The sequence below is a fragment of the Pistacia vera genome, unplaced genomic scaffold, assembly GCF_008641045.1.
Source record: "Pistacia vera cultivar Batoury unplaced genomic scaffold, PisVer_v2 Contig1144, whole genome shotgun sequence".
In the NCBI taxonomy this organism is placed as follows: Eukaryota; Viridiplantae; Streptophyta; class Magnoliopsida; order Sapindales; family Anacardiaceae; genus Pistacia; species Pistacia vera.
This window is the reverse complement of record NW_022195187.1, coordinates 52,304-79,920: the sequence shown is the minus strand read 5'-3', so window position 1 is coordinate 79,920 and position 27,617 is coordinate 52,304. Positions and strand designations below refer to the sequence as shown.

Sequence of the window (27,617 nt, the reverse complement as noted above, 5' to 3'; positions counted from 1 at the left end):
AAGTAATTGAAAATTTGTATTTAGTTTTTTTTTTTTAAATAAATTATTTACACAATTATAACTTATTATGATCTATTTTGAGACAATTTTGTTGATGTTCAAGTTGTTGCTTCCAAATGTTTATAATATAAGCCGACTGTTAACTATTGCAGAAAAAAGGAGCATAAATATGAATTTCCAAGTTTGCCCTTCAATATACAATATTGTGTAATTACCTATTTGCCCTTGATACTTGAACAGTTTCGTTGATGATTGTGTTATAGGATATATCATCTTGATTTATATATCATTGTATCGGAGATTCAAAGGGGAAGGCTATGTGCGACGGTAATGGCAAAGGCAATGGACATTTGAACAACGATGAATTGAGTTTCTTCAAATTTGTCAGGTCCTATTGTTTTTAGCTGAAAATCTAAACCTAACAAAAGATCCATGATAATAACTCTGAATGTTAAATAATAATATTTCTTTTAGATGTTTTTAATGAATCATTAAATTATTTGAATTTCAATAAATAAGATATTCACTATATCTCTAAATCAAGGCAAAAAAATCATTAAAAAAATGTTACTTCCTAAGAACTATTTTTTTTTTTTTTTTAAAAAAAAAGAAAGGTAGCATAGAGTTTCTTATTTATTAGAGGTGTTAAAAAAAAAATATAGAAACCGAACTGAATCGAATTTTTGATTATCTGAAAAACCGGTTTGGTTTCAATTCAAAGAGAATAAAAAAACTGAATTTTCGGTTCAGTTATCGATTTGGGAGAATATGGAAATCAATTAACCGAAACAAGTTTATTATAAAAATATTAAATTAAAAAATATCAAAGATCAAATATCAAAAATTAAATATTAAATTAAAATCGGTTAACTGGTTCAAGAGAATTCCTTAACCGAAAAACTAATTCGGTTCATAAACTCTGTTAACCGGTTTTGAACACCCTACTATTATAGAGATATTTTATTTGAAAGATACTATTTTTAGAAACTCATTGTAAAAAGACTTAAATGTCTCTGATTTTTATGTATAATTGAAGCTCTTACTAAACATATTAGCTCAAATATTATAGAAACCAACCGATACATTTTAATTTTATTTATTTATTTATTTATTTTATCTAGTAGTAATTTTTCAAGGACAAGCTTCATTCCCTTATTACAAAATCCTTTTACATAGATACGTTTCTTCGAAAAAATAAGGTTATTTTCATATAATTAAATTTAATAAAATTTTCTCTTTTAAAAAAAAATATTTACCTATGGATTTTTTTATTTAATCGGTTTAGCAAAAAAAAATTGAGAAGAGAAGTAGCTAGTAAAGTGTGAATGTGAAAGCTAATGAAGATGCCGTCAATTTGATTTGCCTTGTTATTGAAGTATTGAATAAGTAAGATATGGATATGGACCACAATAAATTTGAAAGAGAAAAATAAAGGGTAAAAGATACACCATCTCCTTCAACTTTAATTAAATCTACACCGCTCATTACATAGCTGTAAAATCTTAATCCAGTTAGACAAATTAAAGTGCACAGAAAAAGACTACTCAATAAAAACAATAACATGTTTAATGAAGTGTTTAATTACCAAAGATTTATGCTTAATTTAATTAGAGATCGAACTTTACCTTGTTAATTAATTAGTTTAATTAAGCTTAAACAATGTTTAGTTTAAAGTGAGATGGCATTGCTATGTCATTATAAAGAAGCGACAAGAAAGAAAAAAGAAAAATAAACACTCTTTAATTTCTCACTATTTTATTGAAATTTCCGAGCAACCCTTTAAGACTAGTCTTCTTCTTTAATCCTACTTTAATTTTTTTTTTTTTTATGGCGTCTGTCATTTCCAATACTGCCCCAACAATCTGTCTTCATTAACACTTAACAAAGAGCACAAAGTGAAGAACACTATTGTAATTTCACAAGAAAAGATTGGATTAAAATAACTATAAATACAGTATTTTCCTTTTTTTATGATCTCTAGAACTTACAATTTTCTCTTTTTGCTAAAGCCACTCAAATCAGGCTCTTATAAGTGCTATTTTGCACCATCAAATGCAACCACAAGTGTAGTGAACCTGTTTACATGTAAGTACAAAATTATAGTTTATAATTAATGCTTAGTTTCTTTTTAATATATGCTTAGTTTCTTTTTAATATATGATTTGATTTCTTATTTGTGTATATCAATTCAATAAAAATAAAAATAAAAGTTGATCTATAATCTTACTTTTTTTTTTTTTTTCCTTTCTTGCCCTATTAGTACATAATAAATATTTGGGTGCATTTATTGATGCAGAAATATTTAGGCTGTTTCTGATAATAAAATAAAAAATGTCTGAGCCATCTGCTTCCAGGGATAGCTCAAGCAGGAGCAAAGGTAAGCCATTCTCATAACCAATACATGCTAGCTCCATCTCTATTTGCTATAAACCACTTAAAAAACAAAGGATAAAAATTTGTACATTTGATCAGTGATATTTATAAGAGAAGTGTAGCAATATCTGTCAAACTATAGAGGTTGTTCTTAAAATTAAGAAAAATTTCATGGACAGTCAGTGATTTTTTTTTTTTTTTTTTTTTTATTTAAACGAAAATTCTCAAGTGAAGATGTTCTGATCTATTTATTTATCTTTTTCCAAATCGGACTAATATTCTTCATGTCCGGAATTCCTTAGAATAGAAAATTTCAATCAAATATCTTGTATCAAGAGTTCAAAAACTTTTACCTTTTATTAGATTTCTCTTCTCAAGAATGCTCGTCCGAATTTTTTACTAAAAAGAAGAGTTCTCTTTTTTTTTTTGGCAGATGGAAAGGACACCGAATACATTCAAAACCTGCATCTATACAGGGCTGCGGATACAGGCGATTTGGAAGCTACAAAGAGTTTCCTTGATCTTAACCCTTCTGCACTAACCGCCAGCCTTTCCGCGGACGGCGACACAGCTCTTCACATTGCCGTTCTAGCCGGGCGAGTAAAGGTTGTTGAAGAACTAGTGAAAAGGATCAATGCAGAAGACTTGGGAATCAAGAACAAGAGTGGTGCCACAGCCCTTAATTTTGCAGCAACCGGTGGAATCACAAAGATTGCTGATTATTTGGTAAAAAAGAACCCGGGATTGCTTCGCATTCCGAACCAGCATGGCTACATCCCCGTCGTCGTGGCGTCTCTCTATGGCCATCGAGATATGGTTCGATATCTTTACTATGAGACTCCAATGGAGGAGCTGAACCCTGATAACAGCAAGAATGGAGTTATGCTTCTTACAACTTCTGTTGTTGATGACCTCTATGGTAAAAGAATTTCTCCCATAAAATATATATATATAAAATTATCTTTTAGTACATTACCTTCATCATCATTTAAAAAAAAAAAAATTTAAATATCTAGATTTCAAAAAAAAAAAGCATCCCCAAGAAAGAATAACTAAAAAATAAGACATCCAAAAAACCTGTAGATGTCGCGTTACTTTGGTCATTATTCTTAGGTGTGAATGCTCTGAAAAATTTAATGTGGGAACAAATAGCTAACAACTAGTTGTTGGGTTTAATTTTGCATTTTGTGAAGCTAACTACTTGTTATTAACCTTTAATCCCCATGCTAAAAACTTTAGGACGTCTGCATTAGAGATTTACCATATATATATATGTTCTACTAGTAAAATTTAATTTGTTTGAAGTTAATTGATATATATATATATATATATATATATGTTCTACTAGTAAAATTTAATTTGTTTGAAGTTAATTGATTTTCTACACATTATTTAGATATTGCTCTGGATATTTTACATCGCTATCCGCGATTGGTTTTTGAACAAGACAACGACGGCGACACGGCCCTTGATATGTTGGCTCAAAAACCTTCTGCATTTCCTAGTGGAACTCAACTTGCACTTTGGCAAAAATGGATTTATTCATGTAGGTGACTTATGCAGTTTGGATTATTCTTTAAACTTTTCTTGTTCAATTCAACATATGTAAATTGGTAACGTTCTTTCACCATTTATTTTGTATTTTGTTAAGCTCGAAAACTTTATCGAACTATTAGCTACTACTTTAGAAAAAGCGTAGACTTTTGCACCTAAATTGACTATACATATTTCTTTCCTTAATTAAGGTATTTATATTCCTTCTCCTCATGCATCAAGCAACAATCACGAAGACATTGAAAGACCCCGTTATGAAGGCCCAGCTGAGCACAAGAATGTGATCGCAAGAGGTGCTTTATTATGAGAGACTATAAATTAGAAATTAAAAATTAAATCTGATTATTCTTTATTCTTTTAACTACAAATTAGCGGTAAATTGATTGTGTTCAAAACATTATAACCTCTAATTTCTCTTCATGTGTACATATATGCAGCAAAGTATCCCGTTCTAGACATGGTGGGGAAAAGCTTAAAACTATTTGGTAAGCACAAATAATAGTTAATTATTAGTTTGTGGTACGGTTGAGGTGATATTTCTTTGATATTTTCGGTTTTTTCGTAGTATTTTCTGACTCTTGATCTGCTTCGTTTGCTCCACAGTTCCAGCTATCATGTCCATGTATGAGTTAAAGTTGACACATGTTCAAGCTCAAGAACTCCTAAGCTGTATTTGTAAAGAAATATCATCACAGGGCGAGTCACAATTTGAGAAAGTTGGAGTAAAGAAAGTGATATTCAAAGCTATTAAGCATGGGATTGTTGAGATCATCACAGAGATCATGAAACATTACCCTGATATTATATGGTGCTATGATGATTATAATCGCCATATATTTTTATATGCAACTTTGCAACGCCAAGAAAAAATTTTCAGCCTTATTTACACGATTGGTGCGAAGAAGAGCTCAGTGGCAACCTCTTGGGACAAAAGTCACAACAACATTTTACATCAAGCTGCATATTTAGCTCCACCTTCTCAGCTTGATCGTGTCGCAGGTGCAGCTCTGCAAATGCAAAGAGAACTACAATGGTTCAAGGTAATAACTTTAAATTTTAGTTATATACGTATATATTAGTTACTTTAAGACGAAAATTCTGACGCAGACAACATTCTCTATCTTTTTATTTTATTTTATTTTAGAAATCCGAAATCTTGTTCTTTAGGTCATAATAAATGTTATTTTAAAAGATAAATATTAATTTACAATTGTTGATAAGTGAAAATTTGACTATAATTTTGTCTTTTACTATTAATTAGTACTAATAAATTAATAAATTATGATATTGTCAATATACAAGATTCACATTTTAAATAAATGTTAGACATCCTCATAGAGAAGAGAAAACAATCAAAGTTTTATAAAACACATGTTTACAAAGACTTATGACCTCGATGATAGGTTCTAAAACATACTTCCTTAACCCTAAATCCTAACACGATAAATGTGCTTAACGATAATTTATTTTTATCTATTTTCTTGGGCAGGAGGTGGAGAGTGTTGTGCAACCAAAATATAAGGAAATGATTAATCTGCAACACAAGACACCTCGAACTTTATTTTCTGAGCAGCACAGGAAATTAGTAGAAGAAGGAGAGAAATGGATGAAGGAGACAGCTACTTCATGCACAGTTGTGGCTGCACTTATAGCTACCATAATGTTTTCAGTAGCATTCACTGTGCCTGGTGGTTATAATGAATACACAGGCATCCCTCTCTATTTAAACCGCAATTCCTTCATGGTTTTCATCATCGCCGATGCAATGTCATTGTTCTCTTCATGCACTTCATTGCTGATGTTCTTGGGAATCCTCACCTCGCGATATCGTGAAGAAGATTTCCTCAAGTACTTGCCTACAAAATTGATCATCGGTCTCTCCTCGCTCTTCTTCTCTATAGCAACCATGATGGTAACTTTCGGAACAACTCTTGTGATTATTCTTCGAGAGCGAATATGGTGGGTTTCGTTTCCAATTATTTTGCTAGCTAGTATTCCTGTCACCATTTTTGCTCTGCTGCAATTCCCTCTTCTGGTTGAGATTTTTTATTCAACATATGGACCTGGCATCTTTGATAAGCCGAAGAAATGGTGGTTGATTGGTATGGAGTAGATTTTTATAAGTATACAAAACTTTGATCTCAATCGGTTAATAGAATCATAGCTAGCTTGCTTCATTCAACAGATTTGGGCATATTATTTATTTTTGTATCTGATCATTTCATTTTCTTGTATGCTGTGTGAACGAAACATTATATATAATTCTAATGATTATTTACTTGTGCATTTTCTAAATTGCTTATCGAGGGTTTACAACAGAAGAAGATTTTAATTCATAGATTATTTAGCAACTCTTATCTTAATTAATTACACAATTTCACTAAGGAAATACTAATTTATTAGCATTCTAAGAGCAAAGGTTTATCTTATAAGTTAATCTTAAGCTTCAATATTTACATTCTTTTGTTTATAAAAACTTTCTCTAAATTTATTGAATTGACGATTAATAATGAAATTTAAATACCAATTTTCTTCTTTATCCTCCTCTAGTAAATGCTGATACCAATAATTGGAATTGGGAGCAACAACAACATAAACATCAGTGATGAACACAAAAGAAAAACATCTGACTTCATTATTTCAACTTCTCTCTCTCAATTACATTCAATATCAACATCTCTTTTATAGTAAGAGATAATGAATTCTAATTCTAAACAAATTCTATTCTCCTAATTAAACTCAAAAAGACATCCTTCCTAAATAACAATTCTCCTAAAATAAATCTTCTAAAGCAAGAATTTAACAAAATCTAAACTTCCCTAATTTATCTCAAAATAAAAGGAAAACAAACATTCCCAATCTTAAACTCCTAAAGCGGGACTTTTCTTTAAAACTAAAATTCTGGAATAAAAGTCGCGTTTGTGCTATGCCGTGGCATGCATCCCAGACTTCACGTTGCTTCTTCATGCCTTCATCGTGCCGTGGCAGGAATTCGTCCTTGTCGCAGCAAACTTGCCTCTGGAATTTTTCCGGAGCACATCATTCTTCTGTGCCGTGTCATGCTTTTACTTGTGCCGCAAGGAGCTCTTCTCTGCCCACAATTTTGATTTCTTCTATTCCAACGCTGCAACTTTTCCTACTATACCAACTTCTTCATCAACTACCAAAAAATGTTCATATTCCAACAAGTTCAGCCATTAAAGTTGAGATTAGTCATACTTAAAAGACCGATTAGTCTAGGTGTCAGTATTAATCATAAACATAATTAGAATATCTATTGTTGACTGTGGATTTTATTTTTTCTAGTATTAACGAAAGTATGTTCATATATATGTATATGAGAGGTGATTGTTACAGACGAATGAGTAAATTGTTTCATGTTGGTAAATAATTGTCATGCCTAGTTGACAATTCATGGAGAAAGGTTTTTATTTTTTATTTTATTTATTTATTTATTTATTTTCAACATCAGCGCCAATGGTACACACTTGCTCTTTTATTGATTGCGTTGTACTTTAAAAGGATATACATAAATTTTTTTCTCCATTTTGTGATATGAGACAAACTCATGCAACAAGGATTTTATGAGTAGGTTGGTTATGATCAGTCTTAATAAATTAATTAGTTTAATCGTAATCATAAGTTATAACTATCACGATCCAACGTTAGTGAGAAGCTAGTAGCCTCTATAGTCATAATGGTAATGACAATGACAATCGATGTTTGAACAATGATGAATGGGGTTTCTTCAAAATTTTGAGGTCTTAGTTTACAAGTCATGAGATCTACCAATGGCTGTTGCTTGTTTCGTGGTGACTATCTGGTTCAATGGAGCTAAAAGAAGCAAAAATTAGTGGCACTCTCATCTACAGAAGCTGAATTCAGGGCCTTAACACAAACAGGAACATATATAGCTTGGCTTAAAAGTCTATTCTCTGAGTTTAGCTCTTCAACTCCAGCTGCTCCTATGATATGGTGTGATAACCAAAGTGTTGGATCAGTTGCATCTAATCCATTGTTTCATGCTCGAATCAAACATATTAAGATTGATGCACATTAAAGAAGCTGGTCATACAATATGTTCCTACTGTTCAAAGTGATGATATTTTGCTTGAAACAAATTATTTTTGGTTGTTCGCTGAAGCTGGAAAATTGGCACCAAATGCAGAATTTGAAGTGATGAACAATGGCTTGGGAGTAGTTCATCGAAGCTGATTTTTGGGCATGATGAAGTGATTGTTTTTGGTTGATTTGACACTCATTAAGCTGTCAACTTTATTTCATGTTAATGTGATGTAATTTAGTAGTTAAAGTTGTATGGTTAGGATGTATTTTGATATTAAAATACGTCTGAATGTTAGGTACAATAGTGACACAAAGTTGTATAAACTTTGTTTTGTCTTAATGAATTCATGTAGAACTTTGTCTTCAACTCTCTCATCTCTTCTTTCTTCTTAGTTCTCACCTGTGTACTTAGTCTGTGTTCCAGCTCCAATAAACAACAATTGGTATCAGAGCTCCACTTGATCTTAAGGGGCTTGTAAAGCTTGCGTTATGCACTTTCTCATTCAGTTCTGATGACACCTAAACCTGTCTTCTTGGCAACAAGTTCAGCCTCACTCTCACCTCTAACCTTCAATGGAGAATAGTACCATATGTGGGCTGCTAAGATGAAGGCTTTCCTAAGAGGTCAAAGCTTATGGCAGTATGTGGAAGAGGAGAAGCAACTGCCACAGTTGGGGCCAAATCCAACCTTGAATCAAATAAGAATCCATGAAGAAGAAACTACATACATGCTGTTGTTATAGATAAAGTCTTCACAAGGATAAGGGCTTGTGAGACAGCAAATGAAGCTTGGGACAAGCTCAAGGAAGAATTTGGAGGAAGTAGTCAAACCCAAAATATGCAAGTCTTGAACTTAAGGAGAGAGTTTGAGACACTAAAGATGCAAGAAACTGAAGTGGTTAAAGAGCATGTTAATAGATTAATGAATGTGGTTAACATGATTAGGTTGCTAAGGGAGGAGATAACTGATAAATGAATTGTAGAGAAGGTATTGGTGAGCTTACTCGAGAGGTTTGAATAAAAAAATCTCTTCTTTGGAGGATTCCAAGGATATGTCTCAGATCACCTTGACTGAGCTTGTTCATGCACTTTAAGCTTAAAAGCAAAAAAGGAACTTGAGGCAAGAAGATAATGGTGAAGGAGCATTGGTTGTCCTACATAAAGGCAAGCCAACTCAGGAGGAAACAAGAAACATACTGGAGATAAGAAGGGAAAGGAGAAAGCCAACAATCAACTAGGGGGATTGAAGGGTTTTCCACCATGTTCTCACTGCAAAAAGAAGAACTATGAAGAGAGTAAATGTTGGTTTAGACCAAATATTCAATGTAAAACATGTAAACAATTTGGCCAAATTGAAAAGATCTGCAAAAACAAATCAAACCAGCCAACACAGCAAGCACAGATGGTTGAAGATCAGTAGCAAAATTTAGAGTCAGAGCAGCTGTTTGTGGCCTCTTGCTATGCTGCCCAGTTTAATGCTCAAGCTTGGCTGATTGACAATGGGTGAAACAATCATATGACACCTGATCTAGAGAATTTTGTCAGCTTAGACCAATCATACTAGTCAAGAGTAAAGATTGGAAATGGTGACTATGTGAAGGTTAAAGGCAGAGGGGATGTGGCTATGCAGACCTTGGCAGGTACAAAAATCATTACCAATGTTTTACTTGTACCTGAAATCAATCAAAGCTTGCTTAGTGTAGGACAAATGCTAGAAAGAAACTAAACTTTGCACTTTAAAAATCAATCTTGCACAATATTAGACAATGAGGGTAATGTGATGATGTATGTAAAAATGGTGGGAAAAAGCTTCCTAGTTGAGCTTAAGCCATGTCTATTAATACAGATGACATAGACCTATGGCATAAAATGTTTTATCATTATCACTATGTTGGTCTTAGACAAATGAAGCTAAAAAACATGGTTCACAGCTTACCCAAAATAGAAGAGAAGGAGAGTTTGTGTAATGCATGCTAAGTAGGGAAGCTTAGCAAACCTGCCTTTCCAGAAAACCATGCCTGGATGGCTACTGAAAAGCTTCCATTGGTACACATTGATGTGTGTGGACTAATGCAGACCTTATCCCTGAGTGGAAGCAAGTATTTCATCTTGCTTATTGATGATTACTCAAGGATGACTTGGGTATACTTTCTAAAACAGAAAAGTGAGGTTACTGTTGTGTTTAGGAAGTTTAAAACTCAAGTTGAAACCAAGTTGGTGCAAGTATAAAGGCTATGAGAAGTGACAATGGGGTGAATATACCTCATGGGAATTTGAATCAATATGTAGGGATGTTGAAATTTGGCACTAGTATAGCAGTCCTTACACTCTTGACAAAATGGAGTCAGTGAAAGGAAAAATAAAACAGTGATGGAGATATCAAGATGCATGTTAGCTAAAAAAGGTTTGCCAAAAGAGTTGTGGGCAGAATCTGTAAACACTAGTGTATACTTGCTAAATAGGCTTCCAACCAAGGCTTTAAAAGATCAAACTCCATTTGAAGCATGGTATGGAGCCAAGCCTCAAGTGAACCATCTTGGAATCTTTGGTAGTGTCTGTTATGTCCTCATACCAGCCATCAAGAGATCCAAACTTGATGACAAGGCAGAAGTTGGAATCCTAGTTGGTTACAACCACCAATCCAAGGCATACAAAATCTATAATCCGAAGTCTAAGAAAGTTGTGATTTCTAGAGACGTGAGGGTTGATGAGAGGTTAGTTTGGAACTGGGAGGAGAAGAAAATTCAAGAAGATGCAAGGCCACAACAAAGGGAATTAGCTGCTGACCAATCTGATGAAGTATATTCCGATGCAGAAGAAGAAACATCAGTTAGAGGAACCATACCTCTTGCTGAGATTTATGGAAGATGCAATGTAGCTGTACTTGAACCATCATCCTATTCAGAGGTAGCCAAGTCAGAAGCATGGAGAATCACAATGTAGGAGGAGTTGTCCATGATAGAAAAGAATGGAACATGGAAGCTTGTGGACAAACCTGCAGATTGAAAGGTGATCCAGGTTAGGTGGATCTTCAAGAGAAAATTGAATCCTGATGGTTCAGTTTTGAAGCACAAAGCAAGACTTGTTGTCAAAGGTTTTGCATAGCAACATGGTGTAGACTTCAAGACACATTTGCACCTATTGCTAGACATGGCACAATTCGGTTGATCCTTGCATTGGCAGCTCAAACTACAAGAAAACTGGCATTCTGCAACCAATTTTTTAGCAACTAACCAAAATTAGTTGCAGAAAGGCTACATTTACCAAAAAAATTGACATCGGTCGGGCAAAGAGGATTAAAATTTTGGGGCCCACGTGTTCCAACTTTTGGTGTCTAAAGTTAATTTTTTGCGACTATTTTGTTAGTCACAAAACAGGTTGCTTTAGTGACTAATAAATTTAGTTGCAATTTTTAGCGGGGGATTTTTCCCTCCAAAATTTGATAATTTGCATCTAAAATATTATATTTTCCATCTACATTTTTGGTTACAAAAAATATTTTTTTGCAACTACCCCTTAGTAGCTAAATTAGTTGCGAATAATTAGGGATTTATTAGTAACTATTATGATTAGTTACAGAATAATGAAATTATCAAAATATCCCATATTTGGACAGTAATTACAAGGGCCTCAAAGTATTTTTAGCAACAAATGTTTGTGTTCATATTAACAATAGTTGCAAAAAGTTATATAAAACAACTAAATTCGATTTAGTTGCCAATTTAAATTGAAAAATTCATATTCCCCTCTAATTATTTGTTCCTGCCAGACCTAAATTATAGGCAACTAACACTAATTCTTTACTGACTAAATGTTTAGTTACAAATTGACTTATTTGCAAAATATAATTATATTTCAAAATTAAACAACTAATTAGAACCCTTACTTTTTAAAGTTATTTACAGAAAACCTTAACCTATATAAAGCAAGCATTTTTGTCAATTTCATATCTCTTCTCCACGCATCTTCATTGGAAGCCCTAGCTTTTTCCCCAAATTTCCCAAATGCATAACCCTTACCTAGCTCATCTCTTCTGAGGCATCTTCATCTTAATCGCTGTTGCCCGAATTTCCGAAATGCAGAACCTGACATCATCTCTTCTCTACGCATCTTCATCTTTCAATTGATCTTCTTGGCTTCCTTCATTCATCCAATATGAGGCAGTCTCTAACCTCCTGTAAGTACAAATTTTGATTCTTTAGTTCTCTCACATGGTAACATTGAATCTGATTTAAAATTTTGAGAAGCTGATGTATTTTCATGTGTTGATTTGAAATACTTGATTTTTGTTTGATAACTTGTGAATTGGTGCCATTATTACACGTGTCCTTTCTTTGTTCACTTAGAGGTGTTATGGCATGTTAGGCTTATCAATACATTGTTGCGTATTTAAACTTGGACTGTTGAGTAATGAGATACCTTTAACTAACTCTGTTATGAAAATGTATGTTAAATTTGGTTGACTTGATGAAGCGCGTTTGGTCTTTAATGGAATGGGAGAAAGTTCCATCATTTCATAGGCAATAATTATTGGTGGGTTTGTGAATGTTGGGAAAGTTGGTGAAGCATTTGGTGTGTTGAACCAAATGAGAATAACTAGTCTGAAACCAGACTTAATAATGTTTCTGAAACTCATTTCGGGTTGTTCACAAGAAGGGAATTTGTTGTTAGCTTCATTGGTTTGTTCTCTTGTACTAAAATGTGATGCGAGGATGAAGATCCCATTGACAATTTGCTGGTCATCATGTATATAAGTTGTGGTGACCTTGAGTCTTCGCGAAGAGTATTTGATATGGTACAGGAGAAAAATGTGTTCTCGTGGACATCCATGATTGGAGGGTATGCTCAGTTGGGTTATCCTACTGAGGTATTGAATCATCTTAAAAGGTTGTTGAAGACATCCGTTAGACCCAATGAAGCAACCATGGCTACAATACTTTTAGCTTATGCTGCTTTAGGATCACTTGCCATGGGAAAGGAGATTGAAGAGTACATTTTGGTAAATGAGCTAGAGTCTAGGAGGCAAGTTTTGACCTCTTTGATACATATGTTCTCCAAATGTGGGAGCATAAACAAGGCAGAAGAAGTTTTTTAGAGGGTGTCAGATAAAGACTTGGCTGTTTGGGGTGCTATGATAAATGACTATGCCATTCATGGGATGGGAGATGAGGCTTTTAGTCTCTTTCATAAGATGCAACAAGTACAAGGTATAAAGCCAGATGCTGTGGTTTACTGATGCGTGTTTACTACAACATGCAAAACTAGCAAGTGCACTAGTCGCTCAAGTAATAGAGTGATGGGTAGGATATCGTTCCCACGAGGACTGGTAGCAAAGCACTTGCTAGTTTTGCATGTTGTAGTAAACACGCATCAAGTTTTTGGCGCCGTTGCCGGGGACTGTTTTTAAGTTAACATTAAGTTTTCCTTGAGTTTAACTAGATTGAAGTTTTAATTTTTGTTTTTAATTTTTGTTAGAGTTGTGATTTCACTTTTCTTTCATTTGTGTTCATTCAGTTTATGCGAAGAGCAAGACATCAACCAGTGGTTCCTGTTGACCTTGAGCTTGAGAGGACTGTAAGAAGACTAAACAGAGAGAGAAGAGAAAGAGATAATCTACTGCAGAAGCGAAGAAGTTTGTTGTTGAAATGGCTGAACAAGAAATAGGACACTGAGGGAATTTTCAGTTCCCACAGTGAACGGAAGTGGGTCAAGTATTACTGACCTACAGTACAAGCTAACAACTTCGAGATCAAGCCGGCAATCACCAGATGATCCAGCAGTCGGTAAGATTCAACGGAGATTTAAGGAGGATCCGAATCAGCACATTACAAATTTCCTGGAAATTTGCGATACCTTCAAGTCAAATGGAGTGTCGGATGATGCTATTAGGCTGCGTTTATTCCCATTTCATTGGGAGATAAAGCAAGGGTGGTTAATGGCATTACTACCAGGAATGATCTGGAACAAAAATTCTTGACCAAGTTCTCCCTCCAGTGAAGTCAGCGAAGTTGAGAAATATATCACATCATCTACAAGATGATGCCGAGTCATTGTACGAGGCTTGGGAGAGATACAAGGAATTGATGGGAAGTGCCCACATCATCGTTTGCCAGTTTGGCTTCAGTCCAAACATTCTATATGGTTTGATGGGTAATGTGCAAACCATGGTGGATGCAGCTTCAGGGGCTTTGCAAAATAAGACACTGAAGAGTGTGTATGAGTTGCTTGAGTTTTTGGCAAGCAAACAACTATCAAAGACCGAATGAGAGAGTAACAACGAGGAAATCTTTGGGTTTTCTGAAGTAGATGCTTTCACAGCCATCTCACTCAACTCACTGCACTCCAAAACAATTGGGAACTATGCAGGTAAATTCTATACAAGCACCTCAACTAACATGTGATTTTGTGCAGGAAACCATGTGAGCAAGCGAGTGCCAAGTCGAAAACACATTTGCGTCGTCGTCTTCATCAACGGAGCAAGTAAATTACTTGGCAAAATCAAAGACAGCCGAACAACCCGTTCTCCAACACATACACCCAGGTGGAGAAATCATTCGAATCTGGCTTGGGAAATCAAAACCAACAGGTAACCAATGGAACCAGAGGCAAGTTCCAAATAACCCACCAGGGTGACCAATCACCGGGAGATCAAAGAGTGTCGAAGTTGGAGGATATGTTCGGTAAATTCATGCAAGAGACTACAGGTTCAGGAATGAGACGAGGACAAACTTTAGGAACCAAGGGCGCCATTCGGAATCTTGAGGTGCAGATGGGCCAATTGGCCGAGAAGCTGAATGATAGACCCACAGTTTTCTCTACCAAGTAATACTGTAACCAACCCACTGAATAAGCAAATGCCATAATTTTGAGAAGTGGCAGTTTTGGAAGAAGTAGGCCAGTCTACGAAAGAGGGAGAGCACCCGGAAAGGAAGAATTTGAAGAGAGATTGATGAAGAGATAGATTGTGAAGAAAATCTGTGCCTTAGGGGAGAGAAAAGAAAGAGGATGAAGGAAAAAACAAGAAGGAGAAATTGCCATTCCCTGAGTTACCACCAGAATTAGCACATCACACCCCACCAGTGCTTTTCCTTAGAGATTGAAAAAACGAATCAAGATAAGCATTTTCGAAGTTCATTGAAATTTTTAAAAATTCATATTAACATTCCTTTTGCAGATGCAATACAGCAAATGCCGAGTATGCAGTTCCTGAAGGAAATCCTTTCGAACAAAGAAATTAGAAGATGAGGAACGGTGATGCTCCCAGAAGAGTGCAGTGCAATCCTCCAGAAGAAATTACCCCCGAAGCTCAATCCAGGGAGTTTTACTATTCCTGTGTTTATAGGGGTTTTACTTTTGATCGTGTGCTTTGTGATTTAGGAGCATATAAATTTGATGCCCTTTTCTGTTTTCAGGAGATTAGGGATTGGGGAAGTAAAGCCAACGACAATGTCGTTGCAACTGCGGATCGGTCGATAAGCACCCAGGGGGATAGTTGAGATGTTTTAGTGAAGGTGGGAAAAATAATATTCCAGCAACTTTGTAGTGCTGGACATGGAAGAGGATAAGGAGATTCCTCTCATTTTGGGCCGACCATTCGTGCCACGGGGAGAGCCCTGATTGATGTACAGGAAAGAAAGTTGCTGTTAAGTTCAGTGAAACAGTAACTTTTAATGTGTTTGATGCAATGAAGTTTCCATCGGAAGCGGATTCATGTTTTAGTGTGGATGTGGTGGATGAACTTGTTTTGCAGTCCATGGAAGAAAACATCCCAGAATTACCTCTAAAAAGCGTGTATAGCCAAATCGAAAACGGTAGAGGTGAAGAATCAGCAGAATGATTGTGCTAGAATGTTAGAAGCACTCCAATCGATGAGGAGAGGCAGATGCAATTTGAGAGTTTGACTTTGACAAGAGAAGGCAAAGGAAATAATAAAGAGCCCCAAGGCTTGAACTGAAACCTTTACCGCCTCACCTCAAATATGTCTATCTTGGAGATTCAGATACTTATCCGTGATTATTATGCAGATTGTAATGCCTTAGAGGAAAGAAGTTGATTAGAGTGTTGAGGGAACATAGCCTGGCGATTGGATGGACCATTGCGGACATTAGAGGCACTCACCCTCATTTTGCATGCATAAGATTCTCATGGGGATGACTTTAGCCGAGGGTGCAACCACAACGGAGATTGAATCCTTCAATGAAGGAAGTGGTGAGAAGAGGTTGTGAAACTCTTGGATGCGGGGATCATCTATCCGATTTTCGATAGTTCGTGGGTGAGCCCGGTACAAGTTGTTCCAAAGAAAGGAGGATTCCCGTTGGAAGAATGAGAGTAATGATTTGATTCCAACAAGCGGTACGGGTTGGAGAGTATGCATTGATTACCGTAACTGAACGAGGCGACAAGAAGGATCATTTTCCATTGCCCTTCATCGATCAGATGTTGGAGAGGTTGCAGGACATGCATATTACTGTTTCCTGGATGGCTATCAGGATATACCAAATTGCCATCGCTCCGGAGGATCAAGAGAAAACGACCTTCACTTGCCCTCTGGCACCTTGCTTACCGAAAATGCCGTTTGGTTATGCAATGCACCAGCAACATTCCAAAGATGCATGATATCAATCTTTGGAGACATGGTGGAAAGATTCATAGAAGTCTTCATGGATGACTTCTCAGTTTTTGGGTCATCATTTGATAATTGTCTAACAATCTGTCTCTGTTTTGCAGCGATGCAAGGAAACAAATTTGGTGCTGAATTGGGAGAAATGTCACTTCATGGTCCAAGAGGAATTGTGCTCGGCATAGGATTTCCAAGGATGGGATTGAAGTTGATCGGCAAAGACAAAGTAATTGAGAACTACCACCATCCAAATGTCAAAGCAGTCCGAAGCTTCTTGGGGCATGCGGGGTTTTACAGACCTTCTAAAGGATTTTTCTAAGATCTCTAAACCCCTTTGCAATCTATTGAATAAAGATGTTGTTTTTTGATTTTGATGATGATTGCATGCATGCTTTCTTAACTTTAAAAAAATTGCTAGTTTCTGCACCTATTATTGCAGTTCCTGATTGGGGACTGCCATTTGAACTAATGTGTGATGCTAGTGACTTTGCTTTAGGGGTGTATTAGGTCAGAGAAAAAAAAAAGTGTTGCATGTAATTCAGTATGCTAGCAACACTTGTTGACCACAACTGAATTACACCACTACTGAAAAGAATTATTGGCTGTGGTGTTTGCTTTTAACAAGTTTCGTTCTTACCTTTTAGGTCGAAGTAATCGTTTACACGGACCATTCAGCACTCAGACACCTTTTGGCGAAGCAAGAAGCAAAACCTCGTTTGATAAGATGGATTTTTACTACTTCAAGAGTTTGAGTTGGAGATTCGAGACAAAAGGGTTCGGAAAATGTAGTAGCTGATCATTTGTCAAGAATTGAGAGATCAATCAAGGGAATGAGATGGAAATGCCAATTTCAGAAACATTTCCGGATGAGAAACTGATGAGAGTGGACGAAGCACCATGGTATGCGGACTTTGCAAATTATCATCATCAAGGGTGCTCCCATGGTATGAACATCCAACAGAAGAGAAAATTTTTCTCAGATTTAAAGTACTACTTTTGGAAGAACCTTTCCTAAGGCACTGTACTGATCAAATGATACGAGGTGTGTCCCGGAGAAGAAATGGAGAGCATTCTAAGCACTGTCATGAGAAGGAAGTAGGTGGCCATTTTGGGGGAGCTAGAACAGCAGCGAGGTGCTACAATCTGGGTTTTATTGGCCGACCCTCTTTAAAGATTCCTTCCGGATGATTCTAAGTGTGACCAATGTCAACGGATGGGAAATATTTCAAAAAGAGATGAGATGCCGTTGAACAACATCTTGGTGGTAAATTTTTGACTTTTGGGGGATTGATTTCATGGTCCTTTCCCAAGTTCCTATGGGAACTCGTATATATTGTTAGCTGTGGTTATTGTCGAAATGGGTTGAGGCAGTGGCATTGCCAACTAATTGCTAGGGTGGTAATTAATTTTGTGAGAAAGAATATTTTCTCAGTTTGGAGTACCACGAGCAATTATTAGTGATGGAGGATCGCATTTTTGCAATAGGCAAATGGATGCACTGCTTGGTAATATGGAGTGACACATAGAGTGGCAACACCCTATCATCCACAAACGAGCGGGCAAGTAGAACTGTCAATAGAGAACTGAAGGGGCTTTTAGAGAAACGTTAATGCCTCGAGGAAGGATTGGTCACGGAAGCTGACGATGCTTTATGAGCGTATCGCACTGCCTTCAAAACCCCAATTGGTATGTTCCGTTCAGATTGTGTATGGAAAGCTGCCACTTGCCGGTGGAACTTGAACATAAGGCATATTGGGCCGTCAAGCAGTGAACATGACTTAAAAGCCGCGGAGAGGAGAGAATGCTGACTTTGAACGAGCTTGATGAGTTTCATCTGAAAGCATATGAAAATGCCCGGAATTATAAAGAGAAGACAAAAAGGTGGCACGCCAAGCACATCCGGGTCAAGGCTTTTAAAGTTGGGCAAAGGTATTGTTGTTCAACTCTAGACTTAGGCTTTTCCCCAGAAAACTTAAGTCTAGATGGTCCGACCGTTCACTATAACGGATACATGCATCTGGAGCAGTGGAAGTCACACATGAGGAAAAGGGCACTTTCACGGTTAATGGACAGAGGTTGAAGCCATACGTTGAGGGGTGATGAGTTGCAAGTTCATCCCAATCTGGCTGGACATCCCAACCAAAGATAGAAAGAGTCAAGCTTCCGACTATAAACAAGCGCTTCTTGGGAGCAATCCAAGTGTTTTTAACTTTTGATTTTAAATTTTTTGTGTTTGAATTCTTCTTATTTCATTATGATTTTGTATAAAATTGTGTTTTTTATTGTTTTCAGTGTTTCAGGTGAAGTCTAAGCCAAAGGAAGGTATGAAAATTTTCCATACTTCGCCGGGCGAAAGTTTCTTCGCCGCGGCGAAGAGACATGAAGAATGCAAGGTTTGCTACTGGAGTTGTTCACCGCGGCGAAGTAATTGTTGTCGCCGCGGCAAAGTAAAGGAATAATGTGCGAAAATTTGGCTAAGGCATTTCGCCGCAGCGAAGAAATTTTCTTCGCCAAGGCGAAGTTACGCCTTGAACTCCGGAATTTTTCGCCCCGGCGAAGAATTCTCTTCGCCCCGGCAAACCTGGGAAATTTTAGGGTTTATGCGTGATGAACTTCGCCGCGGCGAAGAGCCTTTTCTATATATACCACTTTTCTTCTCTCATTTTTCACGCCGCCTTGCATCTTGAGTTGAGAGAAAATTTCCCACTTTCAATCTTTCACTTCTATTTTGCTTTTCCAACCAAAATTATCACTCTACAACATTCCTAAACACCACAACCCATTTCAACAACAAATTTCACAAAAATTTTTGGATCAAAATTTGGGGTTTTCTTTTTGGATCGTTTCTAGTCAATTGGTGGTGCAAACGCCTTCATATTGGTAATCTCGAAAACCCAAAGCTTTATTTTGGAAAATTTTTAGTCATAATCGTAGATCTAAAAATTATGTGAACTTTTAACTTGAGAATTTTTGGTTTGTTGAGTTGTGATTGTGTTCAGTTTAGAAGTTTGTAAGCCAATTGAGTTAGAAGTGTGGTTGTTGATTTTTGGAGTGTTTGTGTTGAATTGAAATATCGTGTTTGGGGTTTGAATTGTGAATTTTTAGAAGTGGATTGTTTTTGAAATTTTGATGTGGAATTTATTTTAAGGGTATATTGGCTGGAAACCAGAACCCGCCTTAAAACCTGCCTAGCAGTATTTGGCAACCTCTGGTATAACAACGCCGCGTACACTTAAAATAGAAAAAAAATCATAGTTTGGGGGTTGAATTGCGATTTTGAAGTGTGGATTGTTTTTGCATTGGACATGGCCATGTTTTTATAGGGCAATTTCCTTGGGTTAACATTTGGATGTGATTTCAGTGAATCAATGGCCCCGAAAATTAAGCATATGAGCAAGGGGAAGAACGTTAACAACCGGTTTGTGAACGAGGCACCCGAAAACATTATGAGAGGTGATCACACAAAAGGATAAGGGCTTCATCCCTGAACGTGAGTGACAGCAAAACAATCTGGTGTGGAGTAGGGGTAGACGTTGGAATGTTCATGAGTGCTCCCGAGGAGCCGGCAGTAGAACCTTTGGTCAAGAGTTCTATGTCAACTTCCCCAAAAGTCGGATGAGATTGTGTTTGTACGAGGAGAGGATGTGCCATTTTCAGCACGAGAGATCAACAAATTCTTCAACTTGCCCGAAATTTTCACTGATCAATATGTGGAGTTCAAAAGAACAACCCATGAGGATAATATTATCTTGCCGGTCATTGCGAAACGAGGGCAGCGTGGGAATGTCTAAAAAACAGAAAAAGACACTCAAGAACACAGTTGACACCAATGCTCGACTGTGAGTACTTGTCTGTGCTAAACTAATGCCGGAGACGCACTACAGCACAATGACTCTTGAGAGGCGGAATTGCTCTACTCTATTGCTACAAGAAGAGTATAGATGTGGAAACATCATTTATGAGAGTATCAGGATAGCATCCACAAAAGGATGATCAAGCTACTGTTTCCCGCATCTCATCACTGCCATGTGCATAAAGCGGGGTCAGGGTTCAAGATGATGAGCCGCGTATTCATCCGGCTCCAACTCTAGATGACGACTATTTCAAGAACACCTTGACCGAACGGCAGCTGCCCAACCAAAGCAGGGCGAAGAGCAGAGAACGAGCATGGCCACATCATCCAGCTCCACAGGATCTCAGAAAGAAATGATGAAAGAAATGATAGGAATGTGAAATACATAAGAGACGACATGATTGGATGATGGAGCGACACAGAACATTCATGAATTGCTGACGAACAGTTTCAAGGATCTGAATGTTTAACACTTCCGCATACAATGGGTTGACTGGAACTCAGATACTGGCCGGAATCAGAGGAAGAAAAGACGAGGAAGATGAAGGAAGAAGAGGAAGAACAAGACTGAACCGAGCACCTGTTTTTGATTTGTTTAATTGCTTTCATTTAATTTTTGTCCAATTGAAACGATCTCTTTATTTTGTTTTGGATTGTGTTTATTTTGTTCGTTGTTTAGTTGATTTTTTTAGTAGTTGTTAAAAGGGCGAGATAGGTTGTAATACTTTCAATTTAGTTGTGAATTCGTTCTAACATGAGGGACACCACAGTTTATTGTTTCGATAGATTTGGATGATGAAAAACTGAGAACGGGTGAACATTGTGGAGCGACATTCATGACTTAACCAGGGAGCATTCTCGTACCTTTTTATTGTTCATTTTTTTGTCCTTTATTGTTTTTCTCTATTCCTACTTATGCATAGTGAAACATTGGGGACAATGTTATATTTAGTTTGGGGGTAGGAAATGATTTTGAGTTTAAGGGTATATTGGCTGGAAACCAGTAACTGCCTTAAAAACTGCCTAGCAGTATTTGGCGACCTCGGTTTAACAACGCTGCTTACACCTTAAACGAAAAAAATCTATTTTAAGGGTATATTGGCTGGAAACCAGAACCCGCCTTAAACTGCCAGCAGTACTTGGCAACCTCTGGTATAAAACGCCGCGTACACCTTAAAGTGTAAAAAAAAAATTTTTTTTTTACTTTGTGTGTTATTTTTCATGTGTTTGTTTGTTTTGCCGATGATGAGTTGTATAAATCAATGATGAAATAAAGTGTTGAATTTTTATTGTTGAAATGTTAAGCATTGCTTCAGTTTACGTTTATTGACTAAATTTTGATTGAGGTTTGTTGAGTGGTTCAACCACATTTTCATTTTTTCGGCATGCTTAGATTCATTTATGCGAATAGGCAAAGTCTTGATAATGTTGGATTCTAGAACCTAGTTGAGAACTGCTTGAGCGAAATTTTAGGAGTAGACATGGTTGAGGAGATGATTTAGGCAATTTTTGGAACGTTTGGCCTTTCTAGCCAACCCATGATTGAAATTTTCACTAGTCACCCATTTGAGCCATTTGAACTTTGCTTTATTTTTCTTGGAAAACAACAGATTTGTAAATTCCTTTACCCTAAACACTTTATCATACCTTTAGGAGAATTGGTCTTAGTGCAAAACAGAGAACGAAATGAGTGTACATTGAGTAAAAGATTGTTTGGGGGTTAAAGAAGAAAAAATGAAGAGAGAACCAAAAGAATGATGTGGGGGTTGAAAGAAAAGAATAAACAAAGGGTAGTCACCTCAATTCAATTCTGGTGGTTGAAAAAAAAAAAAAAATTTTCGAACACAATGCTGCCTAGTTTAAGGTTATACCGGCTGGAAACCAGAACCCCCTTAAAAACTGCCTAGTAGTATTTGGCGACCTCGGGTTTAACAACGCCACGTACACCTTAAACGAGTCTCCCCTGCATTTATGGTATCCAAAAGTTTAAGAATACGCGTTTGAAGGCTGTGAATTAGTAGACATGTCATTGGTGTTGAGAAAGTGGTGGGTTTCGATGTGATCTGAGTTTTGCTTTAGGACAACCGAGTTCCTTACTTTGTTTCCTATTTTTTTTGGAGCCCTGACCCGAGCCTACATTACAAGCCTTTAAAGACCTGTTGATTCCATCTGTGTTTAGTCCTCATTAGTGGAGAGTGTTCGATATTTAGGCTTATGAGTCTGCCACCATTGATAAACTTTACATTTTTGCATAAATAATCCGGAAGTTGGAATGTGGATTGAAGTGGGGATTACCTACTTGTGGACCGATTGAGGAAGACAGTCGATGTAGCTTATAACTTCTTGGAATGTCGAACATTTCCTGATAATAAACTTTCAACAATTGTGAGACCTGTGCAATGTCTAGGCAATTCATTGTGGCATTTGAGTTTTGTTGATTTTGGTTTTTCAGTTTGTTTGCATGTTTGCATGTTTTTGTTTTTCGTTGTTGTCTTTATTTTCGTTAGTTTTGTACTGTATGCTCGGGGACGAGCATCTCTTTAGTTTGGGGTAGTTGATAATCCGTAAATTATACAGTTTTTATTTAATCTTTTTGACGGATTTCAGGTACTTTCTAGTGCATTTTTATCTGAATTGGTGCTTATTCTTACTCTTCGTGTTTCAGGTTAAATGGACTTTTTGAGCGAATAAAGACAAAATTGGATAGTTTTGACTCAGAATTGAGCGGATTTCAGAAGATAGGAGAGTTCCAGAGCAGGCAACGCACGATGAAGCTTGTTTCCAAGGTAGAGAGCCGAAAATCGAAGAATTGAACGAAGAGCAAGCAGAGGGGCAGTTCGGTAAATTTCAGAACTTTTGAAGGAGCTTCGCCCCGGCGAAAATTGTCTTCGCCGCGGCGAGTTAGGCAGAGACGTTGGAATTTTTCATTCTTCGCCGCGCGAAGAATTCTGCTCGTTTTGTCATCAGGTTTCAATGAGATCGACTCTGTTGGCTGTATAAACATAGTATTGATTATACCAAAAACAAAAATATCCAAAACTAGTGCTCGATTCAGCCAAAATCGAGACCCATTACTGGTGGCAGAAAAAACTGAGTAAAACGGCGTATAGGCCCTATGCGGCTTTCTGCTCGTTTTGTCATCAGGTTTTTGGCTACTCGATCGTTGGCTGTATAAACATAGTATTGATTATACCAAAAACAAAAAGATCCAAAACTAGCGCTCGATTCAGCCAAAATCTAGACCCATTACTGGTGGCTGAAAAAACTGACTAAAACGGCGTATAGGCCCTATCAGCTTTCTCGTTTTGTCATCAGGTTTTTGGCGAGATCGACTCTGTTGGCTCTCAAAACATGTATTGATTATACCAAAAACAAAAAGATCCAAAACTAGTGCTCGATTCAGCCAAAATCGAGACCCTTACTGAATTGAGTGTTTTGCCAAAAACTTGATGCGTGTTTACTACAACATGCAAAACTAGCAAGTGCACTAGTCGCTCAAGTAATAGAGTGATGGGTAGGATATCGTTCCCACGAGGACTGGTAGCAAAGCACTAAGTTCCTAACGTTAACAAGTTGAAGCAATCGAATATCTTGGATTGTGGGAGCAAATTGTAATTGAAAGAAAACAAAAGTAAAATTTCAAATAATTATTTAACAAGGAAAGCAAATGAAACACAGAATATCAATTTAAGTAAAACGTAGGGTTTTGACTTCGTTTGGATTTTTATGGGTTAAAACCTAAGAGTTACACTATTTTCACATTCACGTGCAATGGTTGCAAATCGGATTCACTACTATGTTAACATACCCTCTCGGGCTTGTTTTCCTATTCATCCTTATTAACATTCCGCACCCAACAAATGAAGTTAATAATTCTAAATTCATTAAGCACAAGAATCCTAATTTGATTTCATTAATTCTTGAATCTATCTCTAGCATCCAATACTATAATGGTGATTACCCAAGAAGCTTAACATGAATTATTTCTCAATCTCATCATGTTCATCACATACAGCATTTAATTTCAGAGTAACACACAACCAAAACTTATTCACATGGAAATAACACAATCAATTACTTAACCCATTTAAAATCCAAACTACAATCAAAACCCTAACCCATAGAAGATTAGTTCATAGCTAAACTAACACTACAAAAACGAAAAATAGAAATAAATAAGTTAAACATAATGAAACTGAAATGAAAGATAAGAAATCTCCCCAAAAGATGAATCTTCTAGTCAAAATCTGAATCTTTTCCTCACAATCTTAAAAATGCAAGCTTTTTCTCTAAGAAAAATGTAAAAGACGGCTAAACCTAACAGCTGAGAGTCCTGGCAAAAAGTTAAGTTTTTCCTTTTATACTTAGTCTAAAAACCCAGCCAAAAACACGCACACACGAAATTGTGCGTTTACAAAACTGAAACATTTGACTGTCGCCGCAGCGAAGAATGAAAAATTCCAACTCGTCTTTGCCTAACTTCGCCGCGGGGAAGACAATTTCTTCGCCGGGGCGAAGCTCCTTCAAAAGTTTTGAAATTTATAGAACTGTCCCTCTGCTTGCCTCTTCATTCGATTCTTCGATTTTCGGCTCTCTACCTTGGAAACAAGCTTCATCGTGCGTTGTCCTGCTCCGAAACTCTCCTATCTTCTGAAATCCGCTCAATTCTGAGTCAAAACTATCCAATTTTGTCTTTATTCGCTCAAAAAGTCCATTTTAACCTGAAACACGAAGAGTAAAGAATTAAGCACCAATTCAGGTAAAAATGCACTAGAAAGTACCTAAAATCCGTCAAAAAGATTAAATAAAAACTGTATAATTTACGGATTATCATTTACACAAGCTTATTATCGGTGTGTAGCCATTCCGGATTGGTAGAAGATGGATTAAGGTATTTTCAAAGTATGTAGAATGAGTATGGAATAGAACCCAGCGGTAGATCTTCTTGGTAGAGCTGGTCAGTTTGATTTGGCTTTGAAAACAATCCAAGAGATGCCTGTCCAAGTATAAGCTCAAGTATGGGCTTCATTACTTAGTGCATGCAGGAAACATAGCAACATTGAGCTGGGAAAACTTGCAGCTAGAAAGTTGTTAAATTTAAGCCCTCTAAGTACCGACAATTATGTTTTAATGGCAAATTTATATACATCCGTGGGCAAGTGGAAAGAGGCAACTACAACAAAAGGCTTGATAAATGATAAACAATTAGTAAAAGAAGTTGGTTGGAGCCAGGTTGAGATGGATTTTGGTAATAGTGTAATAGTGTACTGATTATCATTGATTCGGTATTTCTGCTTTGCTTTCATTCATATTACTGATTATTACTCAATAGTCCAAGTGTACAGAGGTGAGTTTAGACCTTTTTTTTTTTCAAGTATTTTTTTTCTGTTATTGATTCGGTATCTTTGCTTTGCTTTCATTCATCTTAAATAGCTTCTCTTTCTCTATTTTCTTTTTTTCAAGCTTGAGGATCTTGTTGATGATTTTTTTTTATGCTACAAAGATACCAAAGTAGATGAAATAGTCATATTCTAAATCACGTTATCTATTTTTCAAGATATAAAGGTAAAAAGAATTGAAAGATTCAAAATATTCTTGTCTTACTTTTTGGTTATCAAAAGTTCCTTTTTCGTTTTCTTTTTTGTGATTTGTAATTTTTGATACCAACCTTAAAGGTGTTGTAGCTTTTTTTTTTTTTTTTTTGGTCTATATGAACGATTTGTTTGTTCTTTAGTTTCTGTTACTTATATATTTCTAAAATAAAAAATCAATTGTATCTTTTAGTTCCCCCGTTAAAAAAAAAATCAATTTTGAAAGTTAGTTGTACTGTATGCTCAAATGATTTTTGATTGAGGTTTAAGGGTTTTAATCCTAGGGTCTTTAGTCTTTTCCTTGTTAGAACGCTGAAATTTTTTTGTTTGATGGGGTTTTAATTCTCTTTGATGGTTTTATGTTTATGTAATTGTGTTCATAATTGAAATTCGAGTTGATAAGCTGTCAAAAGGTACCGTGTCAATTTATTTATGCGATGTATATTATCAGGCTTATTTATCAAGAGACTTTACATATTCAGTTCTAAAAGTTAAAAACTGAAAACGAAACTAAATCAATAGCTACTAACAACAAACTCTCATAAAGCAATGAAAGAATGAAAAAACCAATTTGGCTTTGCACATTGGCCACACAATTTAGTATCTTTTCTCTTATGTTGATGTTTGAAGATTCTAAAGATGGCTCCTAGTACAAGAAGGACCCTAGCTAGATGTGCAAAGGTTGTTTGAATGAATCAGAGTGCTGAACTGACTCTTGAAATTGCTGCAAACACTGGTAAATTTATGATATTGGTTAACATAAGCATATTGAAATATATACTTGGATTTTAGATATTGTCTTCAATGTTTGTTTAAAACTTAAGAGTCCAATTTACTTTACCAACATGTAAACAGTCCTTGTGATAACATATTATTTACTAATGATGCATTATTTTGATTTTGTAGGCAATATTGTGGCAAAGAACGTGAGAGGGAAGACTAGACGAGTTGGATGTGAAATACTCATACAAACAGCGAAGTCGAAGTAGCATGTAGACTTTCAAAAAGAAGATGGAGTACTTACTAGAGTAAATGCATCAAAGTTGAGTACTGAGGTATGAATAGTTGCGAGGAACTATGCCCCCGTTAGAGTGCTTACTTGGAAGAAAGTTCCATACGATGTGGAAAAACAAATGATTGCTCGTATCACGGTAATGTCTTTCATATCGTTATCCATATTGTCATACTTCTTTATGTAAATAATATATAATACCCATATAAGTTTAATGCATGTACATTATTGCTGAATTTAGACCAAGTTTGACATTGATGTCACGGAGCCCCATGTACTCAAATGGCTGAAGCACAAACTGTGTAAGAGATTCAATGGCTTTCGGAGTGCCCTATACAAGAAATTCAAAGCATATGCTACTAAGGAGGAAGCATTACAGAATAGACCTGAAGAAATTAAAGATCCCAATGATTGGATACATCTTTGTGACCTTTTTTCTAGTGAAAAGTTTCAGGTAAGGTCAACATGGCTTTTAATGTTATTTTATATGTATTGTATTTTAATATTAAATTTTGTGGTGTTAGGCATGGTCAAAAACTTATTCTGAAA

The 27,617-nt window shown here is 36.2% G+C and overlaps 1 protein-coding gene and 1 pseudogene across 1 annotated transcript; both read left to right on the top strand.

Annotated features, from left to right (window-relative positions):
- Positions 1–2,069: 2,069 nt before the first annotated feature.
- LOC116145543 lies at positions 2,070–6,191 on the top strand. Its single transcript, XM_031430996.1, has 8 exons — positions 2,070–2,085; positions 2,297–2,377; positions 2,807–3,292; positions 3,770–3,919; positions 4,119–4,220; positions 4,365–4,412; positions 4,531–4,967; positions 5,417–6,191. The coding sequence occupies exons 2-8, from the start codon at positions 2,332–2,334 to the stop codon at positions 6,038–6,040; spliced, it is 1,893 nt and encodes a 630-aa protein (XP_031286856.1). The 5' UTR covers positions 2,070–2,085; positions 2,297–2,331; the 3' UTR covers positions 6,041–6,191.
- Positions 6,192–12,350: 6,159 nt separating this feature from the next.
- On the top strand, positions 12,351–27,045 carry LOC116145293 (annotated as a pseudogene).
- Positions 27,046–27,617: the final 572 nt, after the last annotated feature.